The following is a 13705-nucleotide window of genomic DNA, read 5'->3' on the forward strand; positions in this document are numbered from 1 at the left end:
TTCTATTGAATTTAACAAACTAATGAGAGTGGAGGGGCTAAGTCTCACTAATGCCGTTGTGGGATTCATGCATGTAAATTCTAACTGCGTTCACCTGTGGTGGTGCTCAAAAAAAATTGCATGCCCAAATGCCTGTGGTGCATAGCTTCATATGCACAGAGGCCATATTTTAAAAGGATTGCTCCTGTATACTTAGCTTATTGATTACAAAGGGAAGACTCTGAATACTGTGACAAATCCATAGCTCCTCATGGAGTCAGGATTGCTGCTATGCTGCACAATGTGACTACTCAGAATGTTCGCCCGTGTGCTCTAAAGCCCATTAAAATCAATGGGCTTTGGAACAGGCTTGAACATACAGGCTGACCACTTGCGAAGAGGGATGGCATCTCCAGTGATACATTATACTCTAGCCAGTACAATAACACTGTTAATGTTTTCTCAGTATGTTACCATTTTTATTTCCCTTGCACAGTACAAAAGTTTTAGTATGAAAAACAAGATATCAGTAATGGAAAAGGCAAATTCTAATACTAAAATACTAGAAGTTGGGCTTAAAGTAAATTCAATTTGAGCCTGCCACTCCTTCCTTAACTCCATAATTTGAGCAAATAAATGATCTTGGATTATAAAAAACATCTGTGTAGAAGAGAGAACTCACCAATCAGCATACCCGTTCACTACTGGATGGAGCATTACAGGACCGTCCCTTCAGTCCCCTCCTTCCAGTGACGATTGGGGTCCTTGGTGGACTGGTTCTTTAGTGACTCAGCCCTAGAGCCAAGTTATGTACAGCCTCACCCCTTCTGGTGTATCAGTGTCCCAAATAAACTGTGTCCTTCACAGTACTAGTCATCAATTTGAAATCTTCCAGCCCTCCTGGACTCCTCTTCAATCCCACTCTTCCCAGAGTCAGGGATTTCTGGGCTTCTACCCAGCATCTCTCAGCAGAACTCAACTCCCCACCCTCCAAATAAAACAAGCAACGTAGGCCACTGCTCCTCCATGCCACCGCCCCCCCCGGGCTTGTGCTTTCAGTCTCTCAAGTTCTCCCCAGCTCCTTGTTCCTCTTCCAGACCACCAACCCAAAGGGCTACCTCCCAGAGGCCTTGTCCCTATTTCTGGGCCCCTCTTCTCCTAGGTGTCTCCTCCTGCTCTGAGCTCCTTCCTTTACCTCCTCCCCAGCTGGGTTTGATAAGAAATTGAGTCTCACACAGCTTCCAGGTGTAAGCAGGTGGGCTAATTGTTCTCTCAGGCTTCTGTTAACCTTTCATTTACCCATGTTTAGTCTGTGGTAATAATGCTGTAGGGCATGGCAATACAGCCTTTGTTTCCACTTCCTGGTTAAAAGAAATTTCCTGGTAATCTGGAGATAGGGTTAGAGTGACATTTTTCCTCTTTATTTTTGCTGTATCGATTGGCTTCCTTTAGGAAAGTCCAGCGGGGGGGATTTGCCACATAACTAATATGCACACAGCCTCAGTTTACTTCAAAACACAACTGCACCTGTGCATCAGAGGGCAAAATTTTGAATTCAGTAGTACATGAGACCAGTTTTACTGGAACCTTCTTTCTGGGCACCCAAAATGAGCACAGACACTATGAGCTCTAGGTTTTTTGCTGCCCAAGCAAAAAATTTGCCACCCCTGGAATTTGCCACCCCTGGAATTGTGCCGCCCCAAACGCGTGCTTGCTTTGCTGGTGCCGAGAGCCGGTCCTGACTATTAAAGCTGTTCTTTTGCTCAAAATGAATGTTAACAGCACATATTCAGTGTTCTGTGATACATTCATTCAGAACACTGAGGCTACATCTACATTTATGATGTTGTATAGAGTACAGTCACTGCACATCCAGTTAGGAAGAGCTTAAATAGCAGTGTAGACGATGAAGCACTGCTTAGCTGAGCAGAGTAGTATAGTGTGCCCTACAAGCCTGAGCCCTAGGCCAGCGGTTCTCAACCGGGGTCCGCGAGCCCTTTCAAGGGGTCAGTGGGGCCCTGCTGCTGAAGCCCTGAGCCCTGGCACCCACCCCCATGGGGCTGAAGCGTGGAGCAGTACAGAGCTTCAGCCCCAAGCCCCGGCGTGCCCCCCAACCCCATGGGTCTGAAGCCGGGAGCAGCACAGGGCTGAAGCCCTTAGCTCTGCCCTTCCCTCTGCCAGCTGCAGCCGAGAACGCGCACGCCTGAAACCCTGAGCTCCCCCACACTGCTGCCAGGAGCGGAGTGGGGCTGAAACCATGATGCGGGCAGAAACCTTGAGCCCATGGGCAAATTTGAGGGAGCACAAGGGTGTTGCCCCCCAAACTGCAGTGCCTTATCCAGAATGGGGCAGGTCCACCCCTCACGCTCCTCCTCTTCCCCAGCCCCCCTCAGGCCCTGCCCTCTGGCCAGGTCCTAGGCAGAGAGCCGGAGCCAGGCAGTGTGGGACAGCTACTCCTCTGGCTGGCGGTGCCATGGAGTGGGTGGCCATGGAATTCCCCTGTCTGCTGCTGGTGCCCTCCGGGGTTGTGGCTGCTTCTCAGCTCCCAGCCCCCTTGGACTGCTTATGCAGCCAGTCAGAGCTGCCCGGATGGCTCTGGCCCAGCAGAGCCCTTGGTGGCTTGCTGAGGTGAGTCAGGGGGTGGAGGTGGTGCTCCCTCCCTGGACCCTGCCATGCAGGGCTGGCCAGCGCCCTGTCAGCCCTTGCTCCCCAACCCCAACTGCCGACCCCTGCCGGGCCCTGGAGTTGTTCTAGCATGTTGCAGGAGGCCTCAGAAAGAAAAAAAGGTTGAGAACCCCTGCCCTAAGGTATATATCAAACACAGCTCTCTGCATGCAAAAGCTGTTCCTTCAGTTTAGTGTCCCACTGTCTCCTCACTGCCTGAGTTTTTTCCCACTGCAGTGAAAGGCTCCGGCAGTGGGGAGACAGTTCACAAGTAGCTACACGCCACAGGCAGGCAGGCTGTGTTTACACTTATGTGTAGCTACACAGGGCAAAGAAAGGCTGCAGCAGCAGGGAAAGGCTTCTGCAGATCTCCACTGCCGGGAGTCTTTCCCTGTGGCATGTAGCTACACATTGCAGTGTCAAGCATGGACGCAGCCTGCCTCCCTGTGGCATGTAGCTACGTGTGTAGTGTCTGTAGTGTACATGCACCTGCAATTGTAGAATAGCCCATGTTGCAGGACAAGTTCTCCCCTCCAATAAATATGCACGTGTCTGTTGAGTCAGTAACAAACAGTAGCAAAACCAGCACTTGTGTTTTTAAAAAAGTGTACTTTTGAATGAGTATTTTGCAATCTTTCAAAAATATTTTACCACAATAGTGTCTTAGTTTATTGTTTTGAAAATACAATCACCATAAGCACACACTGGGGCAATATTTACTGTAGATGAGACAGTGTTAGCTAGAGCAATGCTGCAGAAAGCTACTGTACTATTTGTTTAGAAAAGTGCTATAATCACATCTTTCTACCATTGTCTCTACTATAGTTGTATTCAGATCTTTACGTGAATTTATTATGGGTTGTTTTATGACAGCATATTCTTCCCTATTATGGTTATTGTGCTTAGGAACAGGATTCTAGTCCAAACCTGCTTAATTTAATTTAATGGTTGCCAGGGCACATATTAGTACAATTTGTATTAAAACTGGGTTTGTAGATATCCATATCCATACTCATATCCACTAACTCTGTTCTACAAGATTTGTGTGCCTATTAAAGAAGACTAAGCAAATATTAATTTATTATTTATATTTTAATATTTCATTTACATTTTATCTTATATTTTAACGTAAAATGCTTTATAATTTATCTTAAAATATTATGCTAGATTGTGGAAGTCCAAAAGAAGGAAATGAATTCCCAGCTACATCCCTTTTAAATTTTACTGATGACCTAAAATATAGTAACAGCTTTTTCAATTGGATGTAATATAAGATGAATTATTAGCCTGTATATATCATAAACACATTCTTCCAGTAGGGATATATTCCAGTATAGTGTGTTGTATCAAAGGACTTCATGAAATAAAGTTCAGGAGAATGATAAATCTTGTATCATAATAATTGTCCTCAAGAATATATGACACAGCAATGGAAATCTTTTTCTCATATTTTTCAGAAATAAATGAAAATTCCAAGAAATAGAAGCTGCTGCTATACAAAGAAAGAAAAGACAAAGTATCTTCAGGGTTAATATCCTCCAACTGAGATCCATGAACAATTACACAGTTATTTTTCTATATCGAACTTTAAGGTTTGTTAATAATATGCTGCCTTTGCGGGACACAGAGGTGCTAATGGTAAGAAGGCTATTTATTCACTATACTGAATAGAAGAGCTACAGAAACAATGGCTTCCAAGGTCTCATGTTTATATGTTCTGACAGTAGTTTGTTGGGCAAGTGCTCTTTGGTATTTAAGTATAACTCGTCCTACTTCTTCCTACACTGGCCACAGACACTTCAATACCATATCAATAGCCAGGAAAAATGTCTCCTTTGGTAATATAAGAACTCGACCTATAAATCCACATTCATTTGATTTCCTTATAAATGAGCCTAATAAGTGTGAGAAGAGCATCCCTTTCCTAGTCATTTTGATCAGCACGACTCACAAAGAATTTGATGCAAGACAAGCGATTCGCGAGACGTGGGGAGATGAAAACAACTTTAAAGGCATTAAAATAGCCACTCTCTTCCTTCTTGGGAAGAATGCAGATCCTGTATTAAATCAGATGGTAGAGCAAGAAAGTCAAATTTTCCATGACATTATTGTGGAGGACTTCATTGACTCTTATCATAACCTTACTCTTAAAACGTTAATGGGTATGAGGTGGGTGGCTACATTTTGTTCAAAAGCAAAGTATGTTATGAAGACAGACAGTGATATTTTTGTAAATATGGATAACCTTATTTATAAACTGCTCAAACCCAACACCAAGCCAAGGAGAAGGTACTTTACTGGTTATGTCATCAATGGAGGACCAATAAGGGATGTCCGCAGTAAATGGTACATGCCCAGAGATTTGTATCCTGATAGCAATTATCCACCGTTCTGTTCAGGCACTGGCTACATTTTTTCAGCTGATGTAGCAGAACTGATTTACAAAACCTCCCTCCATACCAGACTTCTTCATCTTGAAGATGTGTATGTGGGACTCTGTCTTCGGAAGCTTGGCATTCACCCTTTCCAAAACAGTGGCTTCAATCACTGGAAGATGGCCTATAGCTTGTGTAGATATCGCAGAGTGATCACAGTGCATCAGATAACTCCAGAAGAAATGCACAGAATTTGGAACGACATGTCAAGCAAGAAGCATCTCAGATGTTAAGATTTTTACAGATGTAAATACTTTTTTTTTTAATTTTGGCAGAAAGGAATCGGATAATTTATAGGCAAATTAACTTTGAGGAGGGTTTTAATAACTGCTTTTGCATTCTTCTCTTGACTCCTGGTTTGCACCCTTCAGACTCTATTCATAAAGACATTACAAAACTTAAAGGGGCCAGAGTCAAATCTCAGAATCATTGCTCCCTATCACAACATTTAAAAAAATCAGCTCTTGCACCTGTATGTATAAGAACAGTAGTAGTTAACCAGAGCTGCATAACAATTCATGCCCATGCATCTGAGGTGAGAGTCTGGCCCTAAAAAATGAAGAATCATGTTAACATCTTTATCTCATCCTCACAAGCTATAAGTGTCTCTTTTTAGGGTTCTATTCATAAATATACACACAAATATAAAAAAATATACTCAGTGTGTGCATTTACAGCTTGAGTGCTATCTTTGCACTGATTTATACACCTATATTGGCATGTACATTTTACTATACAGTGTGTGCAGTTTAAAAAGCAGTTTATTGCTGGCAGAAAGGCAGAATTTAAACAAGTGTGAATATAACATTGAAAATGAAAATAGTGTAGGTCTAAGAAACAACGCTACCTGCCTGAAAGTTATTTATTTAATAAAACCACATAACTCCCCCTAACTAAAAGAGGCCTATCTAATATAATCTTACAATGAAATATAATTTGTGTGTGAAATACAAGACAAAGAAAATGTCTGCAACAAAAAATAAAAATAAAATAAAATGTGTATTTGGGATAAAGGTACTTAATATACTTCAACATTTTCTTTTTAAAGCAAGTGCAGCATATCTCCTTCGGACGTGTAGAGATATATATGCACTAACAGCAATACTATTGTGGTACAGTATTATTGGAATAGACAGTATTATCACCAATAGAATTTTCATAAATTATAGTGTCTGCCAGAGCAAATATGTAATTTTATTGAATAATGAAAAATATCAATAAAATAATCCTTTCCTACTGTCTTACTGATTAGAAGCACGTTTACCGTCTCCACATCACTCAGTATATCATTAAAATTAAACACATCATATTGTACTTAAAGCATTTTGCTTTCTTAGAGCTAAATTCTGCTTTTTACCACAGTGCACCCATTGCAGAAAATGTAATTACTCAAGATTTATACCAGTGTAGCAGAGGAGAATTTGGACCACACTAAAAATACTTTTGGGCAACAGAAGGAAAGTATAATAGCAATTATGTGGATCTCTCAAGGGGAGAATAGATCCTCACAGCAAAATCAAGAATATTTAGAACCAACATGTACATAAGCCAAATTCTAGTCTTTGTTTCACATGTGGAGCTCCCAGTGAAGTCATTATTAATCCAAGAAGTCACTGAGGCCCAATTCAGGAAAGCATCTCAACTCAGGACAGCCCTTAAGCACACGCTTAACTTTAAGTATGGGATTGAAGTCAGAGAGGCTCAAGAACATTCTTAAATGTTAAATACATTCTTAAGTGCTTTCCTGAATCAGGGCCTGGGAGCTGAGCACACACAGATCCCAGGGCAGAATTTGGTCTTCAGACTACATAACATGTGTCTTCTTAATTTAAATTTTCCCCTCTAGGTACAAATGCCGTTCCCCTTTAGGATTCCCTTTCCTTCCGTGGCCTCTTTCTACAGTATAACCTGCTTCCTCATGCTTGCTCTTCTCTACTCCTGTCTCAGGCCTGTGCATATAATGAGAAGACAATAGATGTCAGAAGCACATCTCTCCAACCTTTATGTATACTAGTGGAGGGAGATTACTGAAAAATATTTTCTATTTGAATCATTAAAGAAATGTGCTTTCACTGCCTTCACACAAGTGTGCTTTCTGATAATATTCTTGCAGGATGTTCACTGGAACAAACAGATCTAAACAAATATTCTAGAGTATTCATGGAAATTGAATTTTCACCTAGTAAACATGACTATTCTCACTCAAAATCTGATATTAACAGATATCCTCATTCATCCAGGTGACCTAAATGTCCAATCAAAACAACTAAAATTTCAAATATTAAATATTTACAGTTGGAGATGGTCAAAAAAATCCAAAAATAATTTTGTAAAAAAATTCAAAATGTTGATCTTGTTTTTGTTTTGATGTGCTCAGAATGAAACTGTTACTCATTTTTTGTAAAATATTTATCATTTTTCAAAATGGTTATCTAAAATTTTCATGTTCTGAAAAGTTATTTTAAGAAAGTGAACATTTCTATAACCATTTTGACAACACATTTGACATATTTTCTTAAAAAATTAAAGCGGCACAGCATGTTTCATAAAAACAAATTTGACAACTGACATTTTTTCACGAAAGAAAATCATTTTTGAAAAAGGCCATCATTGCATGAAGAGTTTTGTCTGAAAAATTTCAGCCAAATATATTCACAATCCAATCCAAGAATTATTTGCTGAAATTAATTATTCAGAAAATAATTTCAGCAAAAAGAATTCAAGAATATTGCTGCATGTTCACAGTTTGCAAACTGAAAGAGGCAAAATTCATCATAAAAGTTATAGCTATAGATTATTCAGCCAACACTGGTGTCCAGTGTTGTGTAAACAGAAGGATAGTAAGTCCATATATCATTCAGGATATCCATGGGGAAGCAGTATAAAATAACTGATTCATTGTTTAAGTGAAATCTCTGAAGTAATTTTGCCTTTAATATTATCTGTTGTTAATATCATGCCATAGGTGTACATAGCACTTTATAAACAAGTATACGAACACTCCTCCACCAAGGAGCTTACATTCTAGTGACAAATCCTGCTAACCGTATTCACATAGCAGTATTACTGATTTCAATGGAACTACTTGTATAAATCAGGTGAGGAGGATTTGGCTTTTAAACCACACTATATAGTGCAGTGAGTGAAAACAATAGGTATGGAACTTTACTTCAGAGTTAGAAGTGAAGCTATACAGTAGTTAGCCCAATAGTTGCTGCTAATTTTTTACTACAGTAGCATGTGTATCCTTAGAAAAAATCCAGAAATGTCGGCTATGAACATTGAATTTGCTACAAAAAAATCAAGATATATCCTTCTCAGCTGACCTAGTCCTTGATAAAGCTGTTCTTGCTTCCTGCTAAACTCAGAACTCTAAGAAAACAAAGTTCAGCTGTTTGCACATATGCATTTGATACACGCACACAGAGTGAATTTCATCTTTTCACACACAAGCCCAACTATGTGCAGGTAACTAAATGGAGGGTGAAAGATGGAATTCACCCCAGCTCATGGGTAAACCACAGACTGCAATGCAGTCTCTCCATGGACACTTACTGTAACTGTTCCAACCAATAAGCTGGAATAGCCTCTGCTGTATCTCCGCACATTGTGCAGGGATATTGGGCCCTGGATCCAAAAACTTATAAATCCTGAGACCTTACCTCCAGCCATTCACACTCAGCAGCGAGACCATCCCTCTGTAGCCCATGAGGGTCACAGAGCTCCTGTTCCCATCATTGCAGGGCTTGAGCTTGGAGGGCCTTGAATCTCCTCCTTTATAAGCAAACTGCCTCAGACAGCCTAAAAATTGTATTAACAATTAGCAAGTACATCTTGAAAATACTATTTCCTGGTGTTTATAAATAAATAGTTTTTTGACAGAAATGTAAATATTCATCCTGGAACTCGTACATATGTTTTGAAGGCATTTTCTTCTGTATTCAGCTGTATATATGTGTAGAGTCTGCTTGCAATGGAACATTCTGTTATGCATGCAGCTGGGTTAGGCATTATGTTTGGTCAGTGCTTCAAAAGCCTTAAGCATGTGTGCCCTAATTTTTGAATATACGAGACTTTTTTATGTCAGGTGAAATAAAACATGAACTAATTTTCTATTTTTATTAATTTTCTGATAATGTACTTCACTAGCTCTTTACTACCATGATATGGATTTAGTATTTTCTCATTGCTCAAAAAATAGAATATGCAAGCCACATCTGGAAAGGAGGGATATGTATGGTCCTAAAACGGACACACTGTCCCTCTAATCCAAAAGTATTTGTGTTGGACTGAATAAGGTTAAATAGCAACAAGCAATGTTTGCATTGGGCGTCCTTCAATCAAAACAAATATTTGTGTTAAAGGTCATTTTGTTTTGTTAAGAACAGAGCAAATGACAATTTAAGAGTGCTGGATTTTTAAATCACTTTAATCAAAATATGAATACAGTCATAGTTGGTTTTGATTGAATTGTAGCTGAAGAAAGCACATGTACCAAGAAGCTGGGGTGGGCGGGAGGGAAAATGTCTCTTTTGGAGGAATTTTTCACTGTAGCATTGCCTGTCAGATGACTTGGGAATACTTCAGTGAGTACTCAAGATTCATTTTCCATCTTTCCTAATATTTAGATTCAGTGCAGATATTGATTCTTTATGGGGATTTTTTTAAAACATAGATGGCAAGGGCAATTTATAAATGAAGGAAGTAATTAATTAGAAAAGCGTGTTGATAGCAACTGAACTTTAGGTGTATCATTATATGTGAATGGCTGTATTTATGTATTTATTTGTCAAAATTGTATGTATTGTTTTACCTACTGTAAGTGTCTGTAAAAGTGAATTCTTTCAAAGTATTATTTAGGGTTTTGTGGGATTGCCAGTCAAGCTGCTAATCAAGATACTATTTTTTGTATAAATGTCAAATTAAAAAAAAACAACGAACAAATGAAGGCAAATGAAAACCTGACAGTGTCAATGTACAGTTTGCTTCTTCACCTCTCTCTTTCTCAACATGTAAACTATTATCAGAAAGCACGATGCTAATGTATAGGCCCATCTGCCATGAGAAAGAGCACTGTTCTGTAAAAGATGATTTTTTTTAAACATTGGGAAAAATAAACAAAAGGAGAAATTACTGTATTGTTCATCATTTCTGTAGATTTCCTCAAGCTACTGTACACATCGTTCAAATGTTCAGTGGTTTTCGACCCTGAAGAGTCAATCTTGAAACAAAACCTGATAAGGGCTGGGCTTTTTCAGAGGGGGCTATTGGGTTCCTAGCTCATTTCAGCTCCTTTGACAATCCCAGCTAATGATGTTAAGGAGCCAGGCTATGCAGTTCTGAGTTGAAGATGGGGTGCAGCCAGTGATGAGCTGCCAAAATCTTAACAACCGGTTCCCTATAAAAAGTTCTGATTTAAGGGATGTCCCCAGTATGTATTTTTTGTACCAACATGGTTATCATATGTCCGTATTTTCCCGGGAGGAATTTTTAAAATTTAAAAATTTAAAAATTCCTCCTGGACGGCGATTTAAGAACCAAAAAGCCTGACCTGAAAATACGGATGTATGTTAACCCTGACTAAAGTTCTTTTTTAAAAAGATGGGCCTGAACTAGAAATGAGCTCCGTTTCACATGTGTAGGTCCCCGCCACTCCCTGGGGGTGTGCTAGGGTGACCAGATGTCCCGATTTTATAGGGACAGTCCCGGTTTTGGGGTCTTTTTCTTATATAGGCTCCTATTACCCCCCACCCCCGTCCTGATTTTTCACACTTGCTGTCTAGTCACCCTAAGGTGTGCACATGTGTGGGTCCCAGCTGCTCCCTGCCCCCCTCATTTAAGCAGATGTGCAGGGTTACTGTCCTGGGAACTGCAGGGCATCAGTGGACGTGGGGCCACCTGCAGACAGGGGCATGGGGCACGGCTAGCTGGAGGCAGGGGGTGCAGGGCTGGCTGCGGGCAGGGCAGGGGGTGCGGAGCTGGCTGGAGACAGGAGGGTGCAGGGTTGGCTAGAGGCCAGGGGATGTGGGGCTGGCTGAAGACAGGGCAGGGGCTGACTGGAGGTAAGGCATGTGGCAGGGGCTGGCTGCGGGCAGGGCAGGGGGTGTGGCAGGGGCTGGTGCGGGCAGGGCAGAGGGTGCGGGGGTGGCTGGAGACAGGGGCTGGCTGTGGGCAGGGCAGGGGGTGCGTGCAGCAGGGGTTGGCTGGATACAGGGCAGGGGGTGCGGCAGGGGCTGGCTGCGGGCAGGGCAGGGGGTGCGTGCGGTAGGGGTTAGCTGGATACAGGGCAGGGGGTGCTGCAGGGGCTGGCTGCAGGCAGGGGGTGCATGGGTGGCTGGAGACGGGCTGGCTGCGAGCAGGGCAGGGCGTGCAGCAGGGGCTGGCTGTGGGCAGGGCAGGGGGTGCGGGGGTGGCTGGAGATGGGCTGGCTGCAGGCAGAGGGTGCGGGGGTGGCTGGAGACAGGGACTGCTGCAGGCAGGGGGGTGCGGCAGGGGCTGGTGCGGGCTGGGGGTGCGGGGTTGCTGGAGACAGGGGCTGGCTGCGGGCAGGGCAGGGGGTGCGGCAGGGACTGGTGCGGGCAGGGCAGGGAGTGGCTGGAGATGGGCTGGTGCGGGCATGGCAGGGGGGGCTGGAGATAGGGGCTGGCTGTGGGTAGGGCAGGGGGTGCATGCGGCAGGGGCTGGTTGCAGGCGGGGGTGCAGGGGTGGCTGGAGACGGGCTGGCTGCAGGCAGGGTGTGTGGGGGTGCCTGGAGACAGGGGCTGGCTGCGGGCAGGGCAGGGGGTGCGTGCGGCAGGGGCTGGTTGCGGGCAGGGGGTGCAGGGGTGGCTGGAGATGGGCTGGTGCGGGCGGGGGGTGCCAGGATGTGGCAGGGGCTGGCTGCAGACAGGGCAGGGGGTGGCTGGAGACAGGGGCTGGCTGCGGGCAGGGCAGGGGGTGCGGCAGGGACTGGTGCAGGCAGGGCAGGGAGTGGCTGGAGATGGGCTGGTGCGGGCACGGCAGGGGGTGGCTGGAGACAGGGGCTGGCTGTGGGTAGGGCAGGGGGTGCGTGCAGCAGGGGCTGGTTGCAGGCGGGCGTGCAGGGGTGGCTGGAGACGGGCTGGCTGCAGGCAGGGTGTGCGGGGGTGGCTGGAGACAGGGGCTGGCTGCGGGCAGGGCAGGGGGTGTGTGCGGCAGGGGCTGGTTGCGGGCAGGGGGTGCAGGGGTGGCTGGAGATGGGCTGGTGCAGGCGGGGGGTACCAGGATGTGGCAGGGGCTGGCTGCAGACAGGGAAGGGGGTGGCTGGAGACAGGGGCTGGCTGTGGGCAGGGCAGGGGGTGCGGCAGGGGCTGGCTGCAAGCAGGGGTGCGGGGGTGGCTGGATACAGGGGCTGGTGTGGGCAGGGCGGGGGTGCGGCAGGTGCTGGCTGGAGGCAGGGCAGGGGGTGGCTGGAGACGGGGGCTGGCTGCAGGCAGGTGGTGCGGGGGTGGCTGAGGCGAGGCAGGGCAGGGGGTGCAGCAGGAGCTGGCCGCAGTCAGGGGATGCGGGGGTGGCTGGAGACAGGGGCTGGTTGCAGGCAGGGCAGGGGGTGTGTGCAGTAGGGGCTGGCTACAGGCAGGGGGTGTTGGGGATGGGAGGTGGCTGCAGGCAGAGGGTGCGGCAGGGGCTGGTGCAGGCAGGGCAGGGGGTCCGGCAGGGGCTGGCTGCAGGCAGGAGGTGCGGGGGTGGCTGGAGACGGGCTGGCTGTGGGCAGGGTGGTGGGTACTCACAGGGAGAGCAGCAGGACGCAGCCCAGGCCCAGCAGAGCAGCCGGGAACCCACTAGGCAGCAGTGGGAGCCCCAGGGCCAGGGGAGCAGCAGCAACAACAGGGCTCGTGCCAGGGCCAGGCGGTAGCACACGTGGCTCCCGCAGCGCAGCGCCCCCAGCGGCCAGAGGAGGAATTACATCACTTCCCGGCCGGAGTCCATCAAAGCCTCAGTGCCCCCTGCAGGGAAGCAGGTTAACAACCGGTTCTAAAATTGCTTCAAAATTTTACAACCGGTTCACGCGAACCCGTGCAAACCAGCTCCAGCTCACCATTGGGTGCAGCCCAACTGCCCCAGGTATGCTGCCTCAGCAAGGCACAGCTCCTCCAAGAGCTCTATGGTAAAGCACTTCTCTCTTTGGTGCGAGCCAGCAAGGGGTGTGAGAGGGGCCATGGCCCCGCTGCTTCCCACAATCATTTGGGTGGCTTGAACCACAGAGATGCTAGGAAGGACAACAAATGTCATTGGCCCCTGGATGGAGGGGAGAGTGTCTCCTTGTGACATTGTCCCTTTTACACCAATACAGGAACCAGTTGCAGTCTAAGAAATCACAAATTGATCCAATTTATTCCAGAACCAAATACAGTCTCAATGAACTTGGAGAAAACTAACTCATACTGAAGTAGCTAGGAATTTGTAAAAGAATGTGTTGGAAAAGAGGGAAAATGGAGTCTCCTGTGTATCTGAATACTATTTGACCCTCTATGACAGAGGCATGTCAAGACACCTCTGTAGGCTTCCTCAAGACCCAACCAATCAACAGTCAATAAACTGGATTATCCTTTGCTTCAAAGAACAGTCCCAGATTATTGAACTTTGGTTTCAGGCCTTCAGTAACCTTT

At 45.4% G+C, this 13705-nt stretch overlaps 1 protein-coding gene across 2 annotated transcripts in view; it reads left to right on the forward strand.

Annotated features, from left to right (window-relative positions):
- B3GALT1 (beta-1,3-galactosyltransferase 1) overlaps positions 1-7367 on the forward strand; it is a 332372-nt gene extending 325005 nt beyond the window's left edge. For both annotated transcript variants that reach the window (XM_084644139.1, XM_084644138.1), the window contains one exon: positions 4101-7367. In XM_084644139.1, coding sequence (XP_084500265.1) covers positions 4331-5311 — 981 coding nt within the window. In that variant the 5' untranslated portion in view covers positions 4101-4330 and the 3' untranslated portion in view covers positions 5312-7367. The remainder of the gene's footprint in view (positions 1-4100) is intronic.
- The last annotated feature ends 6338 nt before the right edge of the window (positions 7368-13705 follow it).

The sequence above is a fragment of the Lepidochelys olivacea genome (assembly GCF_965140295.1).
Source record: "Lepidochelys olivacea isolate rLepOli2 genome assembly, chromosome: 11".
Classification (NCBI taxonomy): Eukaryota; Metazoa; Chordata; order Testudines; family Cheloniidae; genus Lepidochelys; species Lepidochelys olivacea.